This window comes from Rattus norvegicus, chromosome 3, assembly GCF_021556685.1.
Source record: "Rattus norvegicus strain SHRSP/BbbUtx chromosome 3, alternate assembly SHRSP_T2T, whole genome shotgun sequence".
Taxonomy (NCBI): domain Eukaryota; kingdom Metazoa; phylum Chordata; class Mammalia; order Rodentia; family Muridae; genus Rattus; species Rattus norvegicus.
In genome coordinates this window covers 113,729,503-113,757,462 of record NC_141536.1, presented here as the reverse complement: position 1 = coordinate 113,757,462, position 27,960 = coordinate 113,729,503, and the positions used below count along the sequence as shown (strand labels likewise).

The window sequence follows — 27,960 nt, the reverse complement described above, 5'->3', positions numbered from 1 at the left end:
ATACATGCACTCACACAGAGGAAACCATTATGGATCTAATGCATATTTCTTAGTCATTGTGGGGGCTTGTTTGGTATAGTATATTAGTGTGTGTGTGTGTGTGTGTGTGTGTGTGTGTGTGGTGCAGTGTGTGGCTTGCAACTAAAAGGCCTAGAAAGGACACTCTCCAGCCTGTTGAGTGCCTGTGGGCGTGTGTGCTCCTGGAGTCCAGCTTTCATGAGCTGTCACTCATACTGGCGTCTTCAGTGACACCGCTGAATCCTATTTGCTCCTGATCTCCCATCTATATGCTATAACTGACCCCATTGAAGTTCCTTGGTTCACCAAGTTGGATTTTGATGGTATCCTTCCTTTGGCCTGTCTTCAAATTCCCTCCCTGGGATAAACTTAGGGCTCTCTGCCTGCTTCCTGCTGGTGCCTGGCTGTCCCAGTAGATCTGCTCAGAGGGCAGGCCAGCAGCAACTCGGCACTCCAGAGGCACAGCCCCAGCACAGGTGCTTTCCCAGGTCACAGCCACATGCTTCCTCTAGTTAGAGCTGAGGATGCCGTCCTTTTCCTCTAGTGGAATAGTCTAAGCTCAGAGAATCACGTGTGCCCCTTGTAGATCCTATATTAAGCCCGTGTGATGGTTTGGCTATGCCTGGCCCAGGGAGTGGCACTATTAGGAGGTACAGCCTTGCTGGAGTAGTGGTGACCTTGTTGGAGGAAGTGTGTCACCATGGGGGTGGGCAATGATACCCTCCTCCTAACCACGTGGGAGCCAGTCTTCTAGTGTCCTTCAGATGAAGATGTGGAACTCTCAACATCTCCTAGCATCTCCTGCACCATTGTCTGCCAGGTTACTCCCTTGTTCCCTCCCGCCTTGATGATGATGGACCGAACCTCTGAAACTGTAAGCCAGCCCCAATTAAATGTTGTCCTTATAAGAGTTGCCTTGGTCATGGTGTGACCACGTTCACGACTGCATGTGAACAGCCACAGCAGGAAAACCCTAAGACAGCCTGTGTGCTACAGGTAACGTGTTCATAGCCAGCCGTGTCTCCATCCCACAAGTAAACACTTCTGGTGACCTCACTGTAGTGTGCACTGACATGAGAAAATCTCACTACCTCCTCCATAGGGGGAGAGATGTTCTGCTAGGGTTCGTGGGAGCAGTGTTGCCACACGATGTCCCCTAATCTAGGGGATGAACATCTATGTGTGCTCATGTGTGAGAAACCGAGCAAAGGAGGGAGAGGAGAAAAGTGGGCAATTCATTCTCAAGAAGTTGACCTTTCGGAAGCATTTCAAACAAACCAGTAATGGTATCCCTTGACAACACGTTAGAACCTTGGTATGAAGGGTGACAATTGTGATGCAGGGGAGGACCCAAGAGGAACCAGGCTTGAGTTCAGTGAAGTCAGAAAAGTAGGGAAAAGTGGAAAGTAGAGAAAAAGGGGGAAGGCGTTCAAACTGTTCAAAAACAAAAACAAGCCAGGGGAACAGTTTTGGAGAAATGAAGTTAAAAGGCTCACAGTTAGCTTGTGAGTAGAAGTGAAAGCCCGATGTGCTCCCAGGAACATGGCGTCTCATCGGCCGTTCCCTGCAGATGACTTCGGTGCCTACTACATCCTGTGAGCCTCAAACCCTGTGCCTTTATAGATAACCTTAACAGTGGGGGGCCTTACCCAGAGGAGCGTGGCGCCTGTTGCATTTGGGAGGGCTCTGCCAGATTTGGCCCATGAAGGACCCACAAGAGGTAACTTGTACTTCCTAACCATCAGGGGGCCTCCCTGGCATCACTGAGTGAAGTAAACGACTGGCCCAGTGAGTGCTTCTTAGATGGGTGTAAATGTGAGCAGAGGCACAGAGGGAGGCTGCTGTGTCATGGGGCCTGCATTTCAGATTCAGGCCGTGGGAAGACAGGTCACAAAGACAAAGGTGACCAGCGGCCCTACTGAAATCCGTCAGATAATAAAAGGGAGCTGCACGGATCAAGGAGGCCTCCTGGAGCCTGCAGTGTTTCTCATCTCTGCGTGTTGGGCAGATGCTCCCACCCCATCTCCTGCCATTAAGGCACTAAATAAGTCATTGAATTCTTCTTTAAAAAGATTTTATTTTACATATATGAATGTTTTGCTGGCATGTGCCCTTGGAGGCCAGAAGAGGACATTAGATCCCCTGCAACTGGAGTTACAAATAGTTGTGAGCTGCCATGTGGTTGCTGGGAAGTGAGGCAGAATCTTCTGAAAGGACAGAAAGCGCTCTTAACTGCTGAGCCATCTCTTCAGCCCCCGCCGTGAGTGTGTGTGTGTGTGTGTGTGTGTGTACATGGGTATCTATATATATGTGTGTCTGTATATATAAATGTATATATGTATATACATGTACAATACACACATATTATACATGTATATAGATGATTACACACATGTATATGTGTGTATGCATACTATATATAAAGATGTATATATGTGCATATACATTATATGTGTGTATATACATGTGTATATATATACATATACACATAGATATATACACACATGTGTATGTGCATATATGTATATATGTACATATATATATGTGTGTGTGTATAAATATACACTTTTTTTGACACAGGGTTTCTCTATATAGCCTTAGCTATTTATTTTCTTCTAGAACCCACTCTGTACCCCAGGCTAGCCTCAGAGTCTGAGATTCTCCCTGCCACTACCTCTTGAGTGCTCAGATCAAAGGCAGTGCCATCAACCCCCTATTGATGGGGGTTGGGGATTTAGCTCAGTGGTAGAGCGCTTGCCTAGAAAGCGCAAGGCCCTGGGTTCGGTCCCCAGCTCCGAAAAAAAGAACCAAAAAAAAAAAAAAAAAGATATCATTGACTATGTGATCTAAGCTAAGTGCCTTGCGTGGTACCTGCGTGGTCCTCACAGCAACCCTGCCAGGAAGGTAGTAGTGTTCCCTGTTTTGCTGGGGGATCAGGTGCTCGAGACCACATCTGTGTCTCACACACATTAAGCACATACTCAGTTTCTGTTATAAATGAGCAGGCATAAGAAACCAGATCATATTTATACAACTAGTTATTGGCACAGCAATGATTTGAGTCTGTTTTTTCTCTTTTCCTCTATGTATGTACGTGCATGCCTTACATATCTGTGTATGCATACATACATATCTGTGCCCTTAATGTATGAATGTATATGTTCCTGCCATGTGTATATATCATGTGGTACCTAGAGAGTTATATTCATTCTCACTGTATGGTCTAATTCCATATAGCTTAATAGACAAGAAAATATCTCCGTTTCTTCTGCATCACTGTGTACTTCCCCTTGTAATACTACTGTGGGCCAATGACTTACTCACAGAAGCCGGTTAGTCTATCTGTAAATGGGATTTTAGAAGGACTGTTTCTACCCAGGAGAGCTGTGGCAGACATTTAATGGGGAATATGTCTTCAGTACTTACCATAGTCAGACTAAGTAAAAATGTCTGTGGATGCTACTGTTAAGACAGGAAAGGCTTTGGTTTTTAGCAGTTGCGTTTGCATGTTTAGCCAAGCCACCCTAAGACCTGGAAGGCTGGTCTACAATCCTTCTGCCCTTGGTAGAGAGTGAGTTTGAGAGCAAAACCCATTAAGAATCTTTCCTAGCCATTCATAGAGGTACATACTTTCTTATTTTTTAAAGAGCTTTCTTTTTTGTTATTAAAGATTGATTATTATATAAAAGCACACTGTAGCTGTCTTCAGACATATCAGAAGAAGGCATCAGATCTCATTACAGATGCTTGTGAGTCACCATGTGACTGCTGGGATTTGAACTCAGGACCTTAACCACTCAACCATCTCCCCAGCCCAGGGTACATACCTTTAATCCCAGCACTCAGGATGCAGAAGCAGGGGCAATCTCTGTGAGTTCAAGCCCCTCATGGTCAACATAGCCAGTACAGAGTAAGCCAGGGATATAAGGGAAGGCTCTACTACAAAACAAAATGAACAAAACCCTTCTTGATTGGCTGATGCTCTAACTTCAGTCACTGAGGTGAGAAAGAAGAGAATTGTCAGTTCGGGCCTTGCCTCCCAGCCACAAAAGAACGCTTTTATTTCAGAGGTTGCCAGGGCCTGACTGGTACTAGCACTCACTCTTCCCTGGAAACACTCTCCTTCCATGTGGCCCACACAGTGCGGAGTGTGCAGACTATGACTCCCTTCCGGAGTCTGAGACCCAGCCACACTTCCAGGGCGTGACGGGACTGCGGAACCTGGGCAACACCTGCTACATGAACGCCATCTTGCAGTGCCTCTGCAGCACATCTCCACTGGTGGAGTACTTCCTGTCCGGAAAGTACATCACGGCTCTTCAGAAGTAAGAGGAGTTCTTCCCCGAGTCTGCCCCACCCCAGCTCCCCCAGGTGAGGGTGAGGAAAGGACCCGCTGGAGTCCTGGTGAAGGGCTACAAGCCCTGGCACCATAGGTTCCCAGAGAACACATGGAGGGTGAGGACTGCAGGGTAGATGGGGCTCTGGTGCAGTGTTGTGGACTGATCCCGTGTCCCCCACCCCCACCCCCAACCCAGACTGGGTCTTTTCATTAAATCAGCGGGGGACGTTTGCCCTTTGCCCCTCTTCTTCTCAGGGACTGCAGCGAGGTCACCACGGCCTTTGCCTACCTGATGACAGACATGTGGCTTGGCGACTCAGACTGTGTCTCCCCAGAGATATTTCTGTCGGCTGTTGGCAGCCTTTACCCAGCCTTTCTGAAAAAGACACAGCAAGATGCGCAGGAGTTCCTGATTTACGTCCTCAACGAGCTTCATGAAGCTTTGAAAAAGGTAAGCGTATACATACATGTATTCAGTCTGCATGGCCTGCCCTGCAGTGAGTAGGACATGGCTCTGGTGCTGGGGGTCCTGAGGAAAACATCCAGGTTAGGATATTGTTTATTGGTTGGTTTGATTTTTTTACTTAAATTTAAAAAAAAGTATTGTATGTGCATGTATGTCATGTGTCACTTGCTTGCTGTGTTCCCTTGGAGCCAGAAGAGGGGGTCGGGTGCCCTGGAACTAGAGTCAATTGCCAGCCACCATCCTTGTGGGTGCTGGGAATTGAACCCAGGTCCTCTGGAAAAGCAGCCAGTGTTTGTTTGTTTGTTTGTTTTATCAAAACAGGGTTTCTCTGTATAGACCTGACTGTCCTGGAACTCACTTTGTAGATCAGGCTGGCCTCCAACTCAGAGATCCCCCTGCCTCTACTCCCAAGTGCTGGGATTAAGGTGTGAGCCACCACTGCCCAGTGCAAACCAATGCTCTTAATCACTAAACCATCTGTCCAGATCCTAAAATTATTTTTTTATATTTACTTTTACTTTTTTCTGAAACTGAGTTTTACTGTGGAGCCCAGTCTTTTTTTTTTTTTTTTTTTTTTTGGGTTCTTTTTTTCGGAGCTGGGGACCGAACCCAGGGCCTTGCGCTTCCTAGGTAAGCGCTCTACCACTGAGCTAAATCCCCAGCCCCTGTGGAGCCCAGTCTTATGACTCAGAATCTTTTTGCCTCAGCCCTGCTCCATGTGCAGATATTATAGATGTCTGAAACACTCACATCCCAAGCCTTCTTTGACATGTGGCAGATGCCCAGGAGCCCAAAAGTACTCCAGATTTACTCAGACATTCAGAGGATAATAGCCCAAATGGTTCAACGAAATCAAACAGCTCAAAAAACACAGTAGGAACCTTCCAAGCCAACCGGAAGGCAAAACCCAGGTCCAACTGACCAGGAGAAATTTACCTGTGTTCAAAACAGTGTCTAAACACTCTTTGTCCTAATTACAAAGTAGCCCATGCTGGCTGAAGCTTGAGATCACAGTCCTCTCAGGGAAAGCAGTCTAGGGGCTGTGGGGGTCCTGTTCAACCTTCCCACCCAAGGCCAACCTGCTTCCAAGTGCCTGTGTAGCTTGCCAATCTGTAACCAGCGCTTTCTAAGGGTCAACGCCTGAGCCTTTAACCAGCTAGGTTCAACCCCTGCCTTCTTCACGGGGACAGTGAGAGGCAGTAACACTGGGAAGATACAGGAGATCTATCCTGCTTGCCTACACTGGGAAGAACCAATAAAGAGAGGTTCAGTGATCCCCAAGTCAACTTTGAGGCACTGACACGAGGTTTAGATTTAAAAAGGTGGCTAGCAGTATATGTAACTAAGAGTCCTGTCCAAGGCGGGTGCTACCCATCACTGAGCCATCTTTGTATTGGCACCTATCTTTCTTGCAAGACAGTGCGGTTTCATAAGAGGGATTTGTCCTTTTATGCAGCACTGCCGAGGAAGAGCGAGTGAGAAAAGAACAGCCCAAAACTGCTGCAGGAAAGTGCCAGCCCATGAGACCTCAATCATCACCCGGCTGTTTGAAGGGCAGCTCAGTTACAGCATCACGTGTTTAAAGTGTGAGACCTGCACCTACAAGAACGAAGTTTTCACCATCCTTTCCCTCCCCATCCCATCGGAATACGAATGCTCCCTCCAGGTAGGGAGAGCTCAGCTTCTGAACACGTTTTCCTGTTTTGTTTTTTTACGATGTATGTATGTATGTATGTATGTATGTATGTATGTATGTATTATGTATGTATTATGTATGTATTTAATGTACGCTGTAGCTGTCTTCAGACACACCAGGAGAGGGTATTGGATCCCATTACAGATGGTTGACAGCCACCATGTGGTTGCTGGGAATTGAACTCAGGGCCTCTGGAAGAGCAGTCAGTGCTCTTTTCTGTGTTTTTCAGGCTACCCTGGGACACTGGGCTCAAGCAATCCTGCCTGAGTCTCTCAGGGACTGGGATTACAGTTACAGCTGTAATTTCCTACAATTTTAAGTAGGAGAGGGCTGTTTTATGCCCTAACTCTATAAAGAAAGGTAGCCCATGCATGAACAGCATCTTTAAAAAGCAACCTGTGGTTATAGCTACTGTGAATTTAATTGTATTTCTAAATGTACTCAAGGCAGAGGCCCACTTAAAATCATGGATATGGGAGAGGTTTATTCAGTCTCTGGAGATGGGCAGTGTGTGATTTCTTATGATGATATCATGCCTCCACACAACACATTCTACGGTTTAAGACTAACACTAGTTATAATATTCTTTTTTAAAAGGATTTCTTTTTATTACACAGCATATGCTTGTTTGCCTGTATAGTGTACCATGTGTAGCTTGGTGCCTGAGAAGGCCAGTAGAGGGCATCAGGTTCTCTGGAATTGCAGTTACCGCTATGAGCCACCATATATATGGGTTCCAAACCAGGGTCCTCTGCAAACACAGCCAGTGCTCTTAACTGATTGGCCATCTCCCCAACCCCTAAGACTCTCCTACAGTCTGGATGGAAGCTGTGTACTGTGGAGAGAGGGGAATCCAGTAGCTTGGTTCGCTCGCCTCTCTGATTTTCTTTACCACAGTACTCAGAATGATCTGATTTTCTTTACCACAGTACTCAGAATGATCTGGGGTGTGTGTGTGTGTGTGTGTGTGTGTGTGTGTGTGTGTGTGTGTGTGTGTGTGAGACATGGCTGCAGTGCAGAAAGACCGTGCTTGGTTAGGAACATTCAGGAATCAGACAACATCCTCCTTGTAGACTTACACAAATGTCTTGTTCTTTTGAAAATGTAAAAAATACATCTGTTGATGACAGTTTTTGTGTATATAGTTGGGGAACAACAGAACCCTACTATGTTTTAGTTTTGTTTTCCTTTTGATTGAATGCTAAATAAAGGATGCTGGAAAGAATGACCCGTTCTTGAGTGAGGCACTGACAGGTCTAACAGAAACACTGTACTCTCCTCCTCTAAGGCAAGACCTTGCAGAAGCAGGGCTGGCTGTAGACGTCATCTTCCTGGGTGTGGGCTCTAATTCACCTACTGTAAAGTGTCACCCAGAACCATGAGATATGGTCGTTTTTGAGGCCCCCGGTTGAGTCAGGAGACATATAATTATTAAAGGGCTGTCTGATTTGTTAGTAGAAATTTCAAAGTTGTTTCTTCTGAAATAAAACAGAAAAGGTAAAGTACCATTCATAGATTATGAGTGGGAAAAGAATGTAATCCTATCCTAGCAGTTCAGTGAAAAGGCTCACTACTTCCTAAGTAGATTTTTTAAAAAAGATTTATTTCATATATGTGGGTACACTGTCATTGTCTTCAGACACACTGTAGAGGGCATCGGGTGCCCAGCTTTACAAATGGTTGTGAGCCACCATGTGGTTGCTGGGGATTGAACTCAGGGCCTCTGGAAGAGCGGTCAGTGCTCTTAACCACTGAGCCATCTCTCCAGCCCCCTAAGTAGATTTTTAATTATTATTCTTTACACAGCGTCTCTCTGTATAGCCCTGGCAGGCCTGGAACTTGGTTTGCAGAACAACCTAGTCTTGGACTTGAAGAGCTTCTCCCACCTCTGGATTAAATGTGTGAGCCACCAGCCCCGGCTCAACAAACAAAAACCAACGTCGCTAAGCAGATTTTACAGACTGTCCCAGATGGTGGTGGAGTGTAGCTCCTGGGTTTGTTTCTTAGAAGAACTCCCAGAAGCACATTTGCACAACTCTTCCAAACTTTTATGCTTTTGTTTGTGTGTTTGAAAGACCAGTCTCCTTGCATTATTCAGGCTGGTCTCAAACCAACGATTCTCCTGCCTCCACCTCCAACACACAAACACCACTGATTTCTGCTTTTTCTTCTAATGTCTTCTAAGGATCCATGGCCACCAAATGTTCTTTCTCCCCCAACAGGACTGTCTCCAGTGTTTTTTCCAACAAGACACACTGACCTGGAACAACCAAATCCATTGTTCCTTTTGTGAAATCAAGCAAGAAACAGCTGTGAGGACCACTATTTCCAAGGCACCAAAAATAATTGTTCTTCACTTAAAAAGGTATGTGGATTTTGAAATCTTGTGGGCAGATGGTTTTCAACAGTTTTTATTGAGATATGATTCACATGATAATAGTTTATCCATTTAATATGTAACTTGTCCTAAAACTCAGCAGCAAAGTGGGTGCTTAGCTGCAAGGTCTCCTGGGTTTAGTTCTCAGTGTCAAGTAAGTAAGAAAGAGTCCAAGCCAGTTTAATGGATTGGATTTTGATTTGATATCTATTTCCCTTTAAATTTTTTAATAAAAAATATGCAACATAAAATCTATCATTCTGATCATTTCAAGGGTATAGCCAATTGTTATACCTTTACACTGCTAATGCCAATCACCACAATTTCCAGAACATTTTAATGCTCCAAACAGAAACCCTGTACCCATCAAGCAACACCTCCACATTCTTCCTCTCCCTGGTCCCTATGCCCCCACTCTTGTTTCTGTCTCTGCAGATTTAGCTGTTCTTGCGCTAGTGTGGCTATACAAGCTAGAGTCAGCTGAAAAGAGGGAACCCCAATTGAGAAGCCACCTGCACAAAATTAGTCTGCAGGCGAGCATGTAGAACATTTTCTAATTAGAGATTGATGGGGGAGAACCCAGTGCATTGTGGGTACCACTTCTGGGATGGTGGTCTAATGTCCTGTAAGAAGACAGGCGGAGCGAGTCAGAAAGCAGCACCCCTCCGTGACCTCTGCCTTAGCTCCTGCCTCCAGGTTCTTGTCCTGTTTGTGTTCCTGCCTGATCTCCAGTGTTCATCACAGCAATAGGAACCCTATTGCTTGGTACCAGACAGTGGAGTGTTGCTGCGACAGACTTGACTGTGCTGTGCGGGTGGGGAGACTGGGAAAGGACAGTGGGACTTCGGTCTAGAGAAGCAGTGAATGTCGAGAGCCCAGGCTGTTTTGTAGGATCTAGGAAGATAAGAATGTTGAGAGCTATGGAGACAACGGAGGCCTGGCTCGTGAAGTTCCAAGGGAAGTGTGAGGGTTATAGACTGTCCGGGCTGTTGCATATTTGCTATTTTGAATTTAGTCTGGTCAGCTGGGGCTGAAGAGTCAGTTGTGGTGAAGAGGAGTCAGTAGCCCGGGAGTAAAACCTATGCTTACTGGGAACAACTGATGATGGTTGTCTAGAAGCAAGAAGTTAATTGTAAATGAATTATCCTTAATATAAATATAAAGGGTGAATTAATGCGGTGGCTGTCTTTCTTTTCTTTATGCTATTTCCCCAATAATTACATAAAGAATCCAAGACTTACTTAAAATTACAGCTCAGTAGCTGAGCAGTTAAATGATGCGTCTGAAATTTCTATGCTAATCTGGCCCCTCCCAGCCCAGCCCCTGACACTCGCACATTATTATTGATCCGGCTTGCAGACTCCTTCATGGCTCCAATTTCTCCACCCTCCTCACTGGTCTGCCTCTCCCCCTCCCTCTCTCTCTCCTCTGCTGGCAGACGCCCCAGCCTATTCTCTCTTCTGCCCAGCCACTGGGTGATCAGCACTTATTGACACGGCAGAGAGTGCGTGCTAAGAACTGTTTACACAAACCTGAGGCAGGAGATTCTTGGTATAAGCAAAACAAGGCTGAGTCTGGATTGAAATAAGACGAGGGCAGAGAAATTAGCATTTGAATAACACAAGGGTAAACTTCACACAGCGTATAACACTTTATGCCTACAATTAAGAACGATTAAAGGGGTTGGGGATTTAGCTCAGTGGTAGAGCGCTTGCCTAGCAAGCGCAAGGCCCTGGGTTCAGTCCCCAGCTCCGAAAAAAAGAAAAAAAAAAAAAAAAGAACGATTAAAAAGAGATCAATATCACTGGGGTGAAATCTGAGAAGAGTCTCCACAAAGTTAGCACCCAGAAGCAGTGTTCCATAGGTAGCCAAGGCTATGCCTTGTGCTGGCAGATGGACTAGGTTATTTGTAAGGGTCTTCCGGGTAGTACTGGTTTTTGAAGGCATGAGTGGGTCACAGAGAGCAGCTGAGGTTCAGCACCGTTGAGAGGCCAGGAGAGGCCTTTGGTGAGGGTGCAGCTCCAGTAGCAATTAGAGCCTAAGGGCTGAAGAGGTCTGGGGAGAAGTGTGTGATATGCTTTATATTTTCATGTTAATGTGAGATGCTGGGGACTGAAGCTTGCAAGGGGTCAATTGTGCAACTCGACACAAACTAGAGTTGAAAGGAGGGAACCTCGATTGAGGAAACACCTCCATAAGATCAGGCTGTAGGCAAGCCTGTAGGGCATTTTCTTAACTAGTGATTGATGGGAGGGCCTGGCTCATTGTTGGTGGTGCTGTTGCTGGACTGGTGGTCCTGGAGTCCAGGAGAAAGCAGGCTGAGCAAGCCATGAGGAGCAAGCCAGTGAGCACCCCTCCACACGTGCACTTCGGCACACAAGCCTTTCAATCCAGGTTCTGGGACTGCGTTAATTAGTTTTAGCCTTGCATTTATTAATATTAAGATATGTTTATATAATGGCTAGTGTCTTGGGGTTTCTCTCACTATTACCATGACCACGGTAACTCTTATAAGAAAAACATTTAATTGGGGCTGACTTACAGTTTCAGAGATTTGACTCATTATCATCATGGTGGGAAACATGGCAGTGTGCAAGGACACGGGGAGCTGAGAGTTCTACATCTTGGACCACAGCAGCAGAAGTGAATGCTAAACTAGTGAATGCTAGCTAGACCTCGAAGTTCTCCGTCACAGTGATTGACACACTTCCTCCAACAAGGCCACACCTCCTTATAGTGCCACTCCCTGTGTCCAAGTACTCAAACACATGAGTCCACGGGGGCATTCCTGTCCACACCGCCATAGCTGGAGAGATAGCTCAGCAGAAGAGCACTTGCTACTCTTGTATGGACCAGGGCTCTGTTCCATGGCAGCTCACAACCATTTGTAACTCCAGTTCCAGGGGATCCAAGGCCCTCTTCTGGCCTCTCTGCAAACAATAGGTAGTCATGTGGCACACATATAACATATAGGAGGACAAAACACTTATGTCCATAAAACATTAAGTCTCTTTTTTTTTTTTCTTTTTTTTTGGAGCTGGGAACCGAACCCAGGGCCTTGCGCTTGCTAGGCAAGAACTTTAAGTCTCTTAAGAGGATATATCTACCCATATAAAATGTATTCTTTTTGTTTATGAAATTGTACAAATGGACACAATCATATTCACTGTGGCACCTGTATCAACAACACCTCTCACCCCAGAAGGTTCTTGGAGGGTTCTTTGCCATTCTCTCTCTCTCTCTCTCTCTCTCTCTCTCTGCCTAAGTCTCTGGGACTTACCTAAAGAAAACTATGTGGATGCCTACGTGTGTGTGTGTGTGTGTGTGTGTGTGTGTGTGTGTGTGTGTGAAAACTATGTGGATGCCTACGTGTGTGTGTGTGTGTGTATGTCTATGTGTGGGGGTGGTGTGTGTGTGCATGTGTGTGTGTATGTCTATGTGTCTATGTGTGGGGTGGTGTGTGTGTGTGTGTGTATGTCTATGTGTGGGGGTGGTGTGTGTGCACGTGTGTGTGTGGATGTCTATGTGTGGGGGTGGTGTGTGTGTGTGTGTGGATGTCTATGTGTGGGGGTGGTGTGTGTGTGTGTGTGTGTATGTCTATGTGTGGGGGTGGTGTGTGTGTGCATGTGTGTGTGGATGTCTATGTGTGGGGGTGGTGTGTGTGTGCGTGTGTGTGTGTGGATGTCTATGTGTGGGGGTGGTGTGTGTGTGTGTATGTCTATGTGTGGGGGTGGTGTGTGTGCACGTGTGTGTGTGGATGTCTATGTGTGGGGGTGGTGTGTGTGTGCATGTGTGTGTGTATGTCTATGTGTGGGGGTGGTGTGTGTGTGTGCATGTGTGTGTGGATGTCTATGTGTGGGGGTGGTGTGTGTGTGCATGTGTGTGTGGATGTCTATGTGTGGGGGTGGTGTGTGTGCACGTGTGTGTGTGTGGCCAAAGTTTGATATCTGGTGTCCTCAGTCACTTCCATGTATCATCGTAAAAGGAATTAATCATTCTAGCTAGTCCATCTAAAAGACACACAGTCCAGGTATTTATTTGAGCTGGAAGTCTAGATTGGGCAGGTTTCTATTCTAACCTACACTCCAGTCATAGGTCCCTTGTTATTTGTTCTTCCTGGCCACGCGCTCACGGTCCATCTCCTCCCATGGCAGGTCGTGCTCTCTTCCGTGTCCTTTGTTCTCCCTCTCTCCCTCCCTGCCTCTCCCAGTCAGGGAACTGAAAACCTGCCTATCTCTCTCCACTGCCCAATCACAGGCTTTAGCCTTTGGTCGACCAAGTAACTTGGAGAGCAAAGTTACATAGCAGTATTTGGTATACATGAGGATTTCCGTGTCAAGAAACAACCAGGTCTTGGGGGCCAGCATTTAGCATTTGGATACATAGCAGCATCAGGTTAATCCCCAACACATCATGGCCGGCTTGAGGCCAGAGCTCACCTGTTCCGATGCCCTACAGTCGCCCCCTTGTGGTAAGATGGCAGGTGGGCCACATGCCTACCTAGCATTGACCTGGGTGCTGGTCTGAACTCAGCTCCTCCCTCATGCTTACATAGTAGGCACTTTTCCTGAGGTCCATTCTCACATCCACCCCAGGGATTTTCTAATTTGTTCTCCATCTCTGTGGTTTTGCCTTTCTTAGAACACCCTACACCATGCTGGTTTTCGCCTGCTGAGACTGGCTCCTTTCACTTGATTTTTGTTTTTGTTTAAGATTATTATGTGTACAGTGTTCTACTTGCGTGTGTGCCTGCATGTCAGAAGAGGGCGCCATATCTCATTACAGATGGTTGTGAGGCACCATGTGGTTGCTGGGATTTGAACTCAGGACCTCTGGAAAGCAGGTCTTACCCTCTGAGCCCTCTCTCCAGGCCCACCCCTACCCCGTGTTTTAATCCTTTTTGTGCATGTACAGTTGCTTCTCCATTAGCTAGCTGGTGGACACTGGCCTTGTGTGCAGTCTGGGCAATTGTGGATAAAGTTGTTGCATTGTATAGCATGACCATGAAGTCTAGAAAACTTCATGTTTCTGGGGATGATTCCTGTCTGGGAGACCTGGTCACAGGGTTTTATTGCTGTGAAGAGACACCATGACCATGACAACTCTTTAAAGAAAAACATTTAAGGGGGCTCGAGAGATGGTTCAGTGGTTAAGGGCACTGACTGCTCTTCCAGAGGTCCTGAGTTCAAATCCCAGCAACCACATGGAGTCTCATAACCATCTGTAATGGGATCTGATGCCCTCTTCTGGTATCTGAAGACATCTACAGTGTACTCACATACATAGAATAAAATAAGTCTTTAAAAAAAAATCATTTAACTGGGGCTGACTTACAGTTCAGAGGTCTAACCCATTATCATCATGGCAGGGAGCATGGTGGTGTAGAGGTAGACATAGTGCTGAGAGGTAGCTGAGAGTTCTATATAGGGATCCACAGGCAGCAGGCAGAGAGAGTGACACTGGGCCTGGCTTGAGCATCTGAAACCTCAAAGCCTGCCCCCAGTGACACACTTCCTCCAACAAGGCCACACCTCCTAATAATATCATTCCCTGAGCTTATGGGGAAATGTTCATTCAAACCACCACAAAGGGCATCCCCTTAGTTTTGGGGAACAGGGTTTGCTTCTTTATGGCCCAACAATGACTTAGCTCATCTGGTAAATTTCCTGCCTCAGACCTAAATCAGCACATTTTCTGAGTGAACATGATTTTTTAAAAATAATTTATTTTTACTTTATCTGCCTGCTTATATGTCTGTGTGAGGGTGTAAGATCTTGGAGTGACAGACAGCTGTGAGCTGCCATGTGGGTGCTTAGGATTGGACCCAGGTCCTCTGAAAGCAGTCTGTGCTCTTGACTGCTGAGCCATCTCTCCAGTCCCATGACCATGGCTTTTTAAAAGTTTTTGAATGATTCTGATAAAAGCCTAGATTCGCTGACCTCTGATCTATATAATCAGAGAGATTAAAGATTCAAACAGGGATTTCTTATTAAAATGCTATTTTTAGATTAGATCTCTGCTTTGAAACCAGGATGATAACAAGGCTAGCATCAAGGCAAGAGCTGGGTGCCGTGGTGCACGCCTTTAGTCCCAGCACTCAGGAGGCAGAGGCCCTGGGTCTCTGCAAGTTTGAGGCCAGCCTGGTCTACAGAGAGAGTTCCAGGTCAGCCAAGGCTACAGAATGAGACTCTGGGGAGAGAAGGGGGAAGCAAAAGGAGAGAGGAGGAAGAGAGGAGGAGAGGACAGAATGGGGGGGGGGGCAGAGACAAGAGAGAAAGGAGAGGAAAAGGGAAAGGTGGGGGAGGGGGAGAGTAAAGAGAAAGGGAGGAGGAAAGAGAGGGGAGAGAGGCCAGGGAGGGGGCTATGTGGAGAGAGAGAAGTGAGGGTGATTTGACTTGGCCCCCAGCGCCTGCTGTCTCCCCAAGGCAGGCTTGCCTTGCTCTCTCCACAGTAGGTATAGTCTGCTAAGGGCTGAGCTCTCTCACTGACATACTTTGTTGTGACATACATATGGGTCTAGCATTTGCAAATATATTTTGATGAGGAAGCAATTTACATATCAGGTCATCACCTCAGAAATTCGCCCTAACTGCACACCAACTGTGTTTAGGCGTGTGGACCTCCCTCGCCTGAGGCCCACAGACATCTTTTGATTTCCTGCATCTGTTATCTCTCCAGGTTTGACATCCAGGGTGCAGTAAAGAAGAAGCTGAGGACAGATATTCATTACCCACTGACCAACCTGGACCTCACTCCTTATATCTGTCCAGTCTTCCGGAAACATCCCAAGTACAACCTGTGTGCAGTTGTGGTAAGTTCACTGCTAACAATTTAATACTGAGAGGAGAGAACACCCATCGTTGGCCCCACCTCTGCCTGGCCTTGACCACGTGCACTGCCAGAGGTCAGGTCTGTGGTAATAGCGTTCTTGTGTCATCATGAACACTTTGTAGCCAGCACCCCACGCTAGGTACTAACAGTTCCAAGAGTCCATGTCTGGCCAAAGCCTGTCCTAGAATATCCAGGGGGTTCCTTTGGCTTCAAGTCAGCTGTGACTCATGCTGAATCCTAGCAAACAACGTTCTATGATTCAGATGTAGAGCCTCCCTCAGGAGCCATCAAAGCAGCAAGCCATTCTCTGGGCTTTGGGATCGTGGTATGAGCTGTTGTGTCTGAGGGTGGGGGTTCCTCCAGAGTGTAACCCTGTCATGGGCCCTCTGACATGCTGCTGGTGACTCTGCCCGTTCATCCCATTGCTCAGTAATACAGGAACTATGGAGTTGGGTGTGGGGTACACCACCAGCACTCGGGAGTCAGAGGCAGGCAGATCTCTGAGTTCCAGGACAGCTTGGACTAAATAGTCTATTCCAGGACAACAAGGGCTACATAGTGAGACCCTGTCTCAGAAATATGGACGAGGGAAAGGGCTTGTCATCAGTCTTCCATTGCTCCCTGGCACAGAACCACCCCATGCTTTTATAGCTCGGCTGTCTCATCTGTAGGCCCCGGCTCCTTTATACCATTAGCCCTTCCTCTCCACACCACTGTTCCTCCTACCCTGAGGTTACACATAGATGCTAATTAGTGGGAGTTTCAAAGGTGCTGCTTCCTGAGATCTTAGATTTTTAACTTCTCGTTATATCTGTTTCTGACTTAGAAAAAAGATCTTAACAACAGAAAAAATAGACCTTATTTTTAGAATGTAACTGTGTTATGAAAGGTGCACACTTATGCAAGAATCACTCCAAGTATCTTTAAAACGCCTTATGATTCATAGAACTGAGTTATTAGTTGAGGCACCGGAAGTTAGCTCTGAAAGACACAGACATGTAGAGCTTGTGCTGTATGGCTGATGCAGCAAGAGATAAGAACTAAGCTTCTTTCAAACCATAATGCATGCATGGCGGTAGTAAAAGGGTGACTACACCCGGCTATGCTAGCCAGAGCGTCAGGACCTGTTAGAAAAGGGCGGCTCCTGGTCCCATTCTGGACCTCCTGACCTATGGTACACACGCCAGCTGCTGGGCGAGATGTGCACACGGATCCTTGAACAACTCTTCTAGACTAGAGGGGCTTCTTGTGTGTGTGTGCGTGTGTGTGTGTGTGTGCGTGTGCGTGTGTGTGTGTGCGCGCGCACACCCTGGAAGAGAGTGGACTCCATTCATTTTTTTCTTTCTTCGTTTACTTATTTTTCACTTGCTACATCTAAGGTATTGAACATTTTTGTTGATTTGCTTTTTAAGACAAGGTTTCTCTTTGTAGCTCTGTAGACCCGGCTGGGCTCAAACTCACAGAGAACCACCTGCCTCTGCCTCCCAAGCACTGGAATTAAAGGCCTGCGCCACCACTGCCCAGTGATAGTGAACATTTTACTAATTGTATTTATAGTGTCATTCTGAAAGCTTTTTTGTGACAAGGTCTTGAATTTTCTTTTTTGTCAAGGATAACATTGAACTCCTGGTGACTTGCCTTCACCCCTCAAATGCTGAGATAACAGGTGTGTGCTACCACACCTGGCTGAACGTGTTGCTTTACGAGGCCTTTTCTCTCTAAAATTTTTATTGTTCGTGTGTGTGTGTGTGTGTGTGTGTGTGTGTGTGTACCCTATGTGTACAGTGCCCACAGAGGCCAGAAGGGGGCATTGAATCCCTTAGAGATGGAGTTATAGATGGCTATGAGCTGGGAACCAAACATGGTCCTTCTGTCAGAGCAAGTGCTCTTAACCGCTGAGCTTTCTTTCCAGTCCCTCAATTGGTGCATCTTGCTTTTGCGTTTTATTTTATATAGATATATGGTTTGCAAATATTTTCCTGCACACTATGGTTTTCCCCTCCACTCTTTCATTTTCTTTACTGTGCCATTCCATTTATCTATTAATTTTACTGCCTGTAGTTTTGATCGCATACAACAAGGCTTTTGCCTAGAGCAATGCTGTGGCCCTTTGCTCTCATGTTTTCCTTGAGAAGGTGTGTTCATGGGGGCAGGCATGTGTTCATGATGCATGTGCACATCTGTAGCTGTGAGTGGAGGCCCAACAAAGCCCATCATGTGTATGGGCCATACTTCCATTATCTGCCAGGAGTGACGAGCGCCTAGGCGAGAGCCATGTCTATACTATTCTCGGTTCCATGAGGTCCCACTTGCCTTCTTTCTGGAGCTGCCAAGTCTTGTCACGGAGTCCTTGCCCGTGCTTCTGTCTTGCACACACACCTCCCTTTTCCTATAGGGCTTTAGTTTTTTGGACTTTATGTTACGGTCTTTGATCTCTCTCGGGTTGATGTTGGTGGGAGGTGAAAAAGAAGGATCTACTTTCATTCTTCAACGCGCCGCTGTCAGCTTTTCCCAAGGCATTTGTTAAAGAAGCTGTCTTTTCTCCAGTCTGAAGTTTCAGCATTTCTGTCAAAAAGTAGGTGACTGCAGAGATCGCTCAGAGCTTGCTATTCCCCTGGAGGGACCCACGCTTGATGCCCAGCACGTACATGGCAGCTTACAACCATTAGTTACTCCAGTTCTAGAGGGATCCAACTCCCTCTTTAGGTTCCTGTGGGGTACCAGCCATGTACATGGTGCAGACTAACACATAGGGGACACACACACACACACACATACACACACACACACACACACACACACACACTAAAAACTTAGCAATCTCAAACACGAATCAGGAAGCTGTAGTTGCATGGACTCACACTTGGCTCTTCTAGTCTGTTCTTCTGATCACGCCTCTGTTCTCACGCTACTACCGTGCTATTTTGTTACTGCGGGTTGGTAGTATAGCTTTTCACACACCACTTCGATTCGTCTTTAATCATTTGGTGCTGACTGAAACAGGACCATACAGCTCTATCCTGTTGATTCTGCAGATCTGCCCTTACTCTATTCGATAATCAACACACCTTACACACAGGATTCACAAACACAGACTGCTCCACCAGCACTATCCATTTCACCGCTCACTAAAGCATATCCCAGCCCAGTCTGTTGGAATTGCGAGGCTAAGGTGAGTTCCCACCCTTCTTGTTGCTATGCCTAATGCTGTCTGGAGAAAGTGTTCCTTGGCTCTGGACTTCTGTTACCAGAAGCATTCATCCCTCTCCTTGGACTAGATTTGAAGATGTGTAGTTCTCAACTTCCACTGGTTGGATTTTCAGTCACTAGGTCACAACATTTTGTAGCCCGTATCAATATGTGGCATCTGAAGAGAGTCCACTACTCAGAAACCTTCACAGGATGATTTGCTATTTCTAAGTAAGATTCAATAGCATCTTCTGGTCCTAAGCTTGGTGCTGCCCCCTGCTGGAAGGAGGGCGATGCTGCCTCTCTGCATCTCTGAGGAGAGGCAGGTGCTCATATGCAGCAATGTGGGGAAGGGGTGACCCAAATGATGCAGTGGTACCTGTGTGAACCTTCTGAGTCCCCAGGTGCCTGGCCTCTGAGGGAAGGCTCCTTTTCCCCCAGTACTTGAGGGTGTTCTCTAATCCCCTCCATGTTACATCTCTACTGGCCAGTCAGTAAGGCTGAGTGAGAGGGAGCCAGTCAGTGGGGCTGTTTGGTTTGTGACGCAGCAATCTACATTTGCCAGTCAGGGTGAGGTTTCTCTAGCACACTGCATTCAGACAACAGGTCCCTTATCCAGATGGCTCCTGGCCACAGCACCCTGAAGAAACAGCAGGAGGAGGATGGAAAAGGCTTTCCAAAGCCAGGCTACTTGGGAAATGTCAGTCAGGTTTGTTATATAGTTCATCTGCGAGCCTCACTTTCCCATAATCCACAAGGTGGGTGGAGTGCCCTGCCTGTCTCACTGCAGAAGAAAGACTCCTCACTCCATGGAGGCAGGTGACAGCTATCCTCCACACTGTTTACAGAGTGGGCAGACGCTGCACCCTTACCCTACAGTAGATTTCTTACTGCCATGGAGCTGTGGTAGTGGGAGCAGTCATCTTATTTATGCCACTGTGCTGGTATCCCCAGATCTCTGGGTCTTGCAGTTTGGTTTTTTCCTGCTGATTTCCAGTGTTCTCAGGAACTTACGCAGTTCTACACTTGCTGCTTGGTTCTTTATGGAGGTGCACAGGAGGTGCTGTCGCTTTGGTTAAATCACTGTGTGGAAAGTTTTCTGTTTTTGTCTTTTGGGACAGGGTTCCTCTTTGTAGCCCTGGATGTCCTGGAACTCACTTTGTAGACCAGGCTGGCCTTGAACTCAGAGATTCACAGGCTTCTGCCTCCCAACTGCTGGGACAAAAGGTGTGCGCCAATGCTCCCAGGCTGAAAGTCTTTGTGTTTAAATGAGAAATTGGTGGTTGAAGTTGTAGCTGTTGATAGAGCGCTTGCTCAGGACCCATAATGCCTTGGCTTTAATCTGCAGCACCATAAACTGCCACCAGGCTCACATGCCTATAATGTAAGTGATCAGCACTCGGGAGGCAGAGGCAGGACCAGCTCAGGGTTATCTTTACCTGGGTAAGCTTGAGGCTAGCCTGGGCTACATTAGACCCTGTCTCCAAAAAGTTTTTGAAGTAAAACAGGAAAACAAAACCGGAGTATAGAATTTGGCAAGTTGTCCCGTGAGCACATCCATGCAGTGTGAACAGGGTTCAGTTTCATCAGTGTGTAACTATCTGAAATTTCTCTTTGAGGGCAGAAGCCAGACCTCTAATGGGGTAACTCTGATTCTGTTTTACGCAAATGAATCTTGCAGTATGTATCAGGTCATTAGGAAATGGTCCTTTTGCTCAAAATTCTTTAGCCATGATCCACAGTGCTACTGAGGATGGTTCATTCTCTCACGGGATAGGCTTCTACTGTGTGAAGACACCGTCCCCTACTCACGTGTTCTACTGGGGTGCTTTGGACCATTATGAGTATTGCTGTGGTGGTTCTCGGATGTTTGCAAGACAGACACAGCCTTTTGGAGTCTATTTGTAGGAGTTGGGAGTTCTGGCAGGAGGGCATGCAAACATTAGTAAACACAGACTGGTGGCATTCCAAAGCACTTGTTCTCATTCACTTCTCAGCAGCAGGAAGGGAGACAGACTGTGGCTGCCTTAAGTCCCTACTGTGCTCTACATCTTCCCACTGGGCTGTTCTAGTTGTCTCCATGGAGGGACAGCACTTGAACTGATGTTTGTCCTCTATCTTCCACAATGGGATGGGCTTGAACTTGGTTCCTGGGTGCTAGGGTTTCTGGTGTGCATTCTCATGTCCTACTGAGGTTCTGTGTGTGTGTGTGTGTGTGTGTGTGTGTGTGTGTGTGTGTGTGTGTGTGAGAGAGAGAGAGAGAGAGAGAGAGAGAGAGAGAGAGAGAGAGAGAGAGGGGTCTTCAAGTCTTTTGCCTGTTTTTCTGTTGCCTGTGTTCTTATTGCAGTACAGGTCGGAGGCTGAAGCACTCAGGGATACACTGCTTGCTGGGTGTGTGTGAATCCCTAGGTTCAACCTTAGTATCCAGGAAAATCCAAGTCTTAGTGCATTACAGCTACTTTCTTATTTACCGAACGTGCCTCAGCAGGGCACACGCAAGGACTTACATTTGGTTCTTTTTTTTTTTTTTTTTCTTTTTTTTTTTGGAGCTGGGGACCGAACCCAGGGCCTTGTGCTTCCTAGGTAAGCGCTCTACCACTGAGCTAAATCCCCAGCCCAAGGACTTACATTTGGAGATAGGCACATGTCCATCTCCATCTCTAAAGGTTCTACCAGCTCACTTTGGGGACAAGGTCTACATATGTCAATCTGGGTGCACTGTTCCAAAACATAATGTGTGCTCAAAAATTGTAAACTATCATTTTGTTGTCCAGACTTAAGGGTGTGTACAGCTCAGTGGGTTTGGGGTCTATTTATATTGTTGTTCATGACCATCAATTTCATTTTAGAACATTTTCAGTCTCCCTAAACGAATCTTCCCTACTCCTTTCTCCCCACCAGACCCTGGCAGCCATCAGTGGACTTCTGTCTGGGTTTGCATTCTTTGGCACACAATGGAATCGTAAAACTTACCTTGGGTTTTTGAGAGAGCATGTTGCTATGCAGCTGTGGTTAGCCTGGAATTCACTCACTATGTAGAGCAGGCTGGCCTTGAGTCCTTCTGTCTGGGAGTAAAGGTCTAAGTTGTGTGGGTTTTTTTCCCTCACTATGCTTCTAAAGAATTCCCTAGGTTGAAGCATGTACTTTTATTTCTTTTTTGTTGCCAATAACATTCTACTATGTAAACAACACATTTCAGTCACTGAGAGGTACCTGGGACCACTCTACTCTGTAACTGTTCCCAGTGGTGCACAGGGTTTTGTGTGGACATACGTTTGATTTCTCTTGGGCAGATACTATGAGAGAATTGCTTAGACACATGGTAACTGTATACTTAAACCTTGAAGAGTTGTCAACTTGATTTCCACTGTGATGGTGACATTTTGTTCCATCAATGTATGAGGTCCCAGCTCACTCAAATTCTCCATTCTTGGTATTACCCAGCTCTTAAAAAAAATGACCAAGGAGTTGGGGATTTAGCTCAGTGGTAGAGCGCTTGCCTAGCAAGCGCAAGGCCTTGGGTTCGGTCCCCAACTCCGAAGAAAAAAACAAACAAACAACAACAACAAAAAAGACCAAAAGTGACATTTTTATTTATTTACTTATTTATTTATAAACAGAGTATCTTATAGCCCAGGCAGGTCTTGAACCATATCCTGAGTACTGTCACATGCCCCCACATCTGGATATCTTGTGGTTTTGAGTAGAAGTTCCTTTATTATCTATCACACTGAACACTTTTTTTTTTTTAAAGATTTATTTATTTATTACATATCAGTACACTGTAGCTGTCTTCAGATACACCAGAAGAGGGCATCGGATCTGTTTACAGATGGTTGTGAGCCACCATGTGGTTGCTGGGAATTGAACTCAGGACCTCTGGAAGAGCAGTCGGGTGCTCTTAACCGCTGAGCCATCTCTCCAGCCCCCTGAACACTTTTCATATACTTGTCCCTAGTTGTTGGCTTTCTGTTTGTTTTGGTTTCCCATTCTCAGGCAGTTCTTCTTCCCCTGGCTTGGTCTGGCCTCTGACTCACAATCTCCTGCCATAGCCTCCTGTGTTGGGACTCCGGCCACTATGCTTTTTACATGCTAAAGGTTTTATGTTTTATAGGCTATTTAATCATGCGTGTGTATGTACGTATGGAGGCACACATGGAGTAAACATATGGAGCTCAGAGGACACCTGCAGAAATTAGTTCTCCTCCCCGCCTCTGGCGCCAGATACCCAACTCAGGTTATCAGGTTTGCTGGCAAGTGCCTTAGCCTGTCCTTCCACCGAGGGGTGCAGACCTCAGTCCTGCAGGTTTTCTGGAACCTAAGTCCTCTTCTCTCCAGCTCTTGTGTGACTTCACAGTTCCAGTGCTCTGGTTCCCGCCCACCTCATCCTCCTCTTTAATCTGCTTCCTCCATTTTGATCTATGACAGGAAGAGCCAAGATGGAGACTAAGGGAGCATATGTGGGCATCCCTGTGCTGCATTGCATAGGATATCTGATAAAGGCGGAAAGGGGGCTGGAGAGAAGGCTGCTCAGTGCTCGAGAGCACTGGCTGCTCTTGCAGAGGACCTAAGTGTGGTTCCCAGCACCCACATGATGGCTTACAACCATCAGTAACTCCATTCCAGGGAAGCAGAAACTCTCCTCTGGCCTCCACATACACCGGCACATGCGGTGTACACACAGACACTTGGGAAATAAATACACATATTAAATAAAAAAGCTGGACACTTTCATTTTGAGATAGGGTCTAAGCTTTGGACTTGTGGCAGTCCTCCTGCCTCAACCTTTCCAAGGCTTAGGATTACAGGTAGGAGCTACAGTGGCTCAGGACAAGTCCTACTTCCTGCTGTTAACAGACGCAGAGTTGGGGCTTGGCAAGGTGGAAGAGTTCCTAAAGTTACCATCTGATGTTATTTTCTTCCTTTTGTATGAGGGGTCAGCATACTTTGTGAAAACCAGCTAGGAGATACTGTAGGCTTTGGAGGCCGGGGTTCTTGTGCCCGCTCCCCAGTGTTAGTGTTGCAGCACGGAGACAACGAGGCACAACCACACATGGAGGCTCACAACCGCGCGCACCTCCAGTTCCAGGGGAAGTCAGTGCTTTCTTCAGGCCTCCCAGCACTGAGCATGCATGTGGCACACAGGATGGGAATTTTATTTATAGGAGCACACTGCAGCTGTCTTCAGACACACCGGAAGAGGGCATCGGATCCCACTACAGATCCGATGGTGGTGAGCCACCATGTGGTTGCTGGGAATTGAACTCAGGACCCCTGGAAGGGCAGTCAGTGCTGCTAACGGCTGAGCCACCTCTCCAGCTCCCTCTTAAATCTTTTAAAGCTTATGCGTACTGATTTCCTACCTAATTCTACTACTCAGTGAATACAGTGTTCAGTCAGAGCATTCAATGTGCAAACCATGCATTCCACCCTTTCTTTCCTAGAACCACTTTGGAGATCTGGATGGTGGCCACTACACTGCCTTCTGCAAGAACTCAGTAACTCAGGCCTGGTATAGTTTTGACGACACCCGAGTCAGTGAGATTCCAGATACTTCTGTTCAAACAGCCACAGCTTATCTTTTATTCTATAGCTGCCAGCCTTTTTCTATCCCAACACAGAAGCGCAAGAGCTGGGACAGCACTCCTGATTACGGCAAGCCAGCCGTCAGGAAGTGGCCGTGAATATGCTTTGTTATTAAATCCTTCCCACCTACTCACATCGCTAAGGTTTGTACGTCTCACAGACAGCCTCTCTAAAACAAGTCTGCAGCACAGAAGATGGCCCTGCTCACTAAGGGCAACACAGAGGCCAGTCACGGCCACCACAGGGGCCTAAGAACTGCAGGTTTCAAGGGTCAGTGCTCCCTGCAACGGGTTTCTATTACAATGTATTTCATACATACTAAGTTATTTTCCCCCAAATTTTATACTAATTTTATATCTGTGCGTATGTGGGCAACTTGTGGGAGTTAATTTTCTTTTCCACTATGTGGGTCCTGGGGACTGAACTCAGGTCCTCAGCATTAGTGGAAGACATTTTTACCCACCAAACCATCTCTACAGCTCAACACAAATAACTGTGTTTACATCCGTGAATAAACAAACAGAGCAGAGCAGAGCAGAACCCAGTGGCAGAGTGTTTCTTCAGCACGCATGAGGTCCTGAGCCTTGATTGCTAGCACAAGGGAAAAAATTAGATGCACATAAATGGCTCTGAGTGTAAGACTGTGACCTGTTGGGCTGGAAGAGCTGGCTCAGAGGTTAGGAGCCCTTGCTGCTAGCAGAGGACCAGGATTCAGTTCTCGGCACCCATATGGTAAACATAATACACACAGGTAAAACACCAATACAAATAAAAGTAAGTTTAAAAAAACAAAATCATGCAGCCAGGCAGTGGTGGCACACGCCCTTAGTCTCAGTGCTAAGAAGGCAGAGGCAGGCGGACCTCTGTGATTCCAGGACAGCCAATGCTACACCAAGAAACCCTTTATCAAAAAACAAAAACAAAAGAATCCCATACAAACAAACAAAGACCTGGAAGATCAAGTTACTAAATTGATGACTTGAAGCCCAAGCTCTAACTCCCCCAAGTAAGCTAAATAACTACTTCCTAAGAGCCGTCATTTAGAAGAGACCCCCAAGCCATTCGAGTCATTGCCCCGCCCGCCCTCGGCTGCCTACTGCACTGCAAGGTCGAGGCTCCAGTGCTGAGGACACAGCACACTTTAGACACAGGCTTTGAAGGAGTAAAGCTGGAAGTGACCTGACAGCCTGCACTTGAGGACATTTTCATAGTTTCCCAAGTTCTGTGCAAGCTGCCAAGGAAGGAAGCAATCAGCAGTCCTGTCACCTGCAACACCTATGAGCCACAGTGAACGGGATGGGGATATCCCAACAGGTGCAATGGCAGCACTTATGTCTTGGGGACAACCAACAGCTGTCTAACTGGACTTGAACCGTTCCACAGGAGGGACTCCATGCCTGCTAAACAGACTGTAAACTACCCACAGCTGGTGAGGTGACAGACCCTAGACACTATGACTGCCAGCACAATTCCCACCTTCATCCTAAGTATCCATCGCCATAGTGTAGTAGCCACCCCCTTACTGCGGAAGCTTTGTGCAGTAGATGGAGGCAATCACAGAAGGCCATTACTATCAAATGCACTCTACTGACTACGTGGTACTTGGCTCCAAATGATCTCTCTACAACACAACTACTATCCCTCAAGCTCAGGCCATCTTGGAAGAGGGGCAGGGCATCTGCTATGAGACAGTCTTCTGTACATGACAAGGAAGCTGCACCCACACAATCTCAGCAATGTGGTTGCCTAAACAAGGCCTGCACAGTGACACCAGCAGCTGATATGTCAGAAGGATGAGCGTAACCTCACAAGGTGCCATCCCCATGAAGAGCTACAAGCAAGCAATGGCTACTGAGAGAGGGGGATCAGTCTCCTTCAGGGATTGGAACCCTGACACTAAATCCAATCTCAAGTGGTCAGAGAACCACTAAAACCACATAAGTAACAGTAAACAGACTCAGCAGGTTGGGTCTGTGTGTGTGTGTGTGTGTGTGTGTGTGTGTGTGTGTGTGTGTGTGTGTGTGTGTGTGTGTATGCACGCGCAACATAAGGGGTCATGGATTTAAGAGAGAGGACGGGGTGAAAATGATCTAAACACAGCACTGTATGAAAGCCTCAAACAAACACACACCCAAAGAAACAAACCCCTCTAAGACCCATTGTGCAGTTCCCGTTCTGTTCCTAAGGAAGGGCAGGGCTCCCTTACTTCCCTGCTCTAGAGAGAACAGCACTGCAGGCGCCTTAGTGCAGTATGCACGTGACAAGCGCAGTGACTCAGGACTCCTCCCTGACTCTTCCACAGAATCGTGACAGGCAGCTGGGATTACTTAACTGATTTCCAGCTCTCGAGATCTGAATACCACATGTGGAGAGAGTGGAATTAAGTCCTAATTTGCAGAATAAGTAACTAAACCCAGAGTGAGTGTGGAATAGTGTGTAGAAAAGCACACAAGCAGCAAGAGGCAGGTGGATCTGTGAGCTCCAGGACAGCCAGGATATGACACACAGTGAGACCCTGTCTTAAAACACTTAGGAAAAAAAAAAAAAAAGACAAAGCATGTACAAGGTTTCAAATGAGTTTTCCTCGTTAAGATTTTAATGTAGATGTAAATGAATTATTTTTAAAAAATTAAAGTTTCCATTTTTTAGAATAAAGATTTAGTGCACAAATACAGCCGGAAGCCAACAGAAAAATAATTTTGCCCTGTCATTTCCCTAAGGAAGCATTGCAGCTACCTAGAAGAGGTGGGAAGAAAAAGGACGGATGCTTTCTAGGCGTCCACAGAGGATCTGTTAAGTATGTACAGTGGTCTGATGTGCAGCAGTGCAGTAAATATGTACACATACATTCCTATCTGGGTTATTAGGCCATTCTAGAGAGTTCAGTGGGTCGAGCTGGGACAGAAGTAGGAAGAGGCTAGAGCAGTGGATAGGAAAATGGAGGTTACAATGGTTTGGTACCAATAGAATAATAAATGTCTGGCTAATGAATTATTTAACTTTGGGGCAGACTCAAAAAGTTGTTTTGAAATAAATGATTCCTGTAAGGAATGTGCACTATGATAGTTGTTAAATGTCAGGGTTTTTTCTTTCTTTTTTGATAAACAGCACTGACCTGAATTCTATGGTGCTAGTAGCACAGCCCCCAGTGTTCTGGGCTCCTCTGCATAGCGGCTGCAGCGAGCCATGATCTCTAAGCATTAGATGTGCTGCTGCAATGTAGAAATGTCACCCCATACCCTACGCCTTGTTATGTGGCTGCCTCAGTCACGCGTGGCCCCAGGGAGGTGTAAAACAGGATATAAGCTGCTGACGACCTCACAGAAGACACGGAGATGTCCGAAACCTCGTGGTCATCAAACTTAAACCAGCGCTGCCTCGCCGCGTTTTTACAATAGGCCGTGTAGTGGCCTCCATCGAGCCCGCCGTAGTGGTTCTGTGCCGAGTGAGACAAAACA

The 27,960-nt window shown here is 46.6% G+C and overlaps 2 protein-coding genes across 8 annotated transcripts in view; one reads left to right on the top strand and one right to left on the bottom strand.

The window, feature by feature from the left end:
* Window positions 1–1,137: 1,137 nt before the first annotated feature.
* On the top strand, window positions 1,138–27,246 carry Usp50 (ubiquitin specific peptidase 50). 6 transcript variants are annotated; one of them, XM_087652117.1, is made up of 7 exons: window positions 1,138–1,613; window positions 4,087–4,343; window positions 4,613–4,808; window positions 6,280–6,489; window positions 8,742–8,884; window positions 15,575–15,707; window positions 24,361–27,246. In XM_087652117.1, the coding sequence occupies exons 2-7, from the start codon at window positions 4,258–4,260 to the stop codon at window positions 24,598–24,600; spliced, it is 1,008 nt and encodes a 335-aa protein (XP_087508243.1). In that variant the 5' UTR covers window positions 1,138–1,613; window positions 4,087–4,257; the 3' UTR covers window positions 24,601–27,246. The 6 variants fall into 6 exon arrangements, with proteins under 6 accessions (XP_087508243.1, XP_087508244.1, XP_087508246.1 ...); XM_087652118.1 differs by having other exon boundaries at window positions 1,346–1,738; XM_087652120.1 differs by having other exon boundaries at window positions 1,348–1,613; window positions 4,219–4,343.
* Window positions 27,070–27,960, bottom strand: part of Usp8 (ubiquitin specific peptidase 8) — a 47,442-nt gene continuing 46,551 nt past the window's right edge. For both annotated transcript variants that reach the window (NM_001430101.1, NM_001106502.2), the window contains 1 exon segment: window positions 27,070–27,938. In NM_001430101.1, the coding sequence (NP_001417030.1) occupies window positions 27,753–27,938 (186 nt within the window). In that variant the 3' untranslated portion in view covers window positions 27,070–27,752.

Coding starts and splice junctions, on each gene's coding strand:
- Usp50 (NM_001430435.1), top strand. CDS start 1,561: ATGGCGTCTCATCGGCCGTTCCCTGCAGATGACTTCGGTGCCTACTAC. Junction 1,614..4,160: donor TTCGGTGCCTACTACATCCT/GTGAGCCTCAAA, acceptor TGGCCCACACAG/TGCGGAGTGTGCAGACTATG. Junction 4,344..4,612: donor TACATCACGGCTCTTCAGAA/GTAAGAGGAGTT, acceptor TCTTCTTCTCAG/GGACTGCAGCGAGGTCACCA.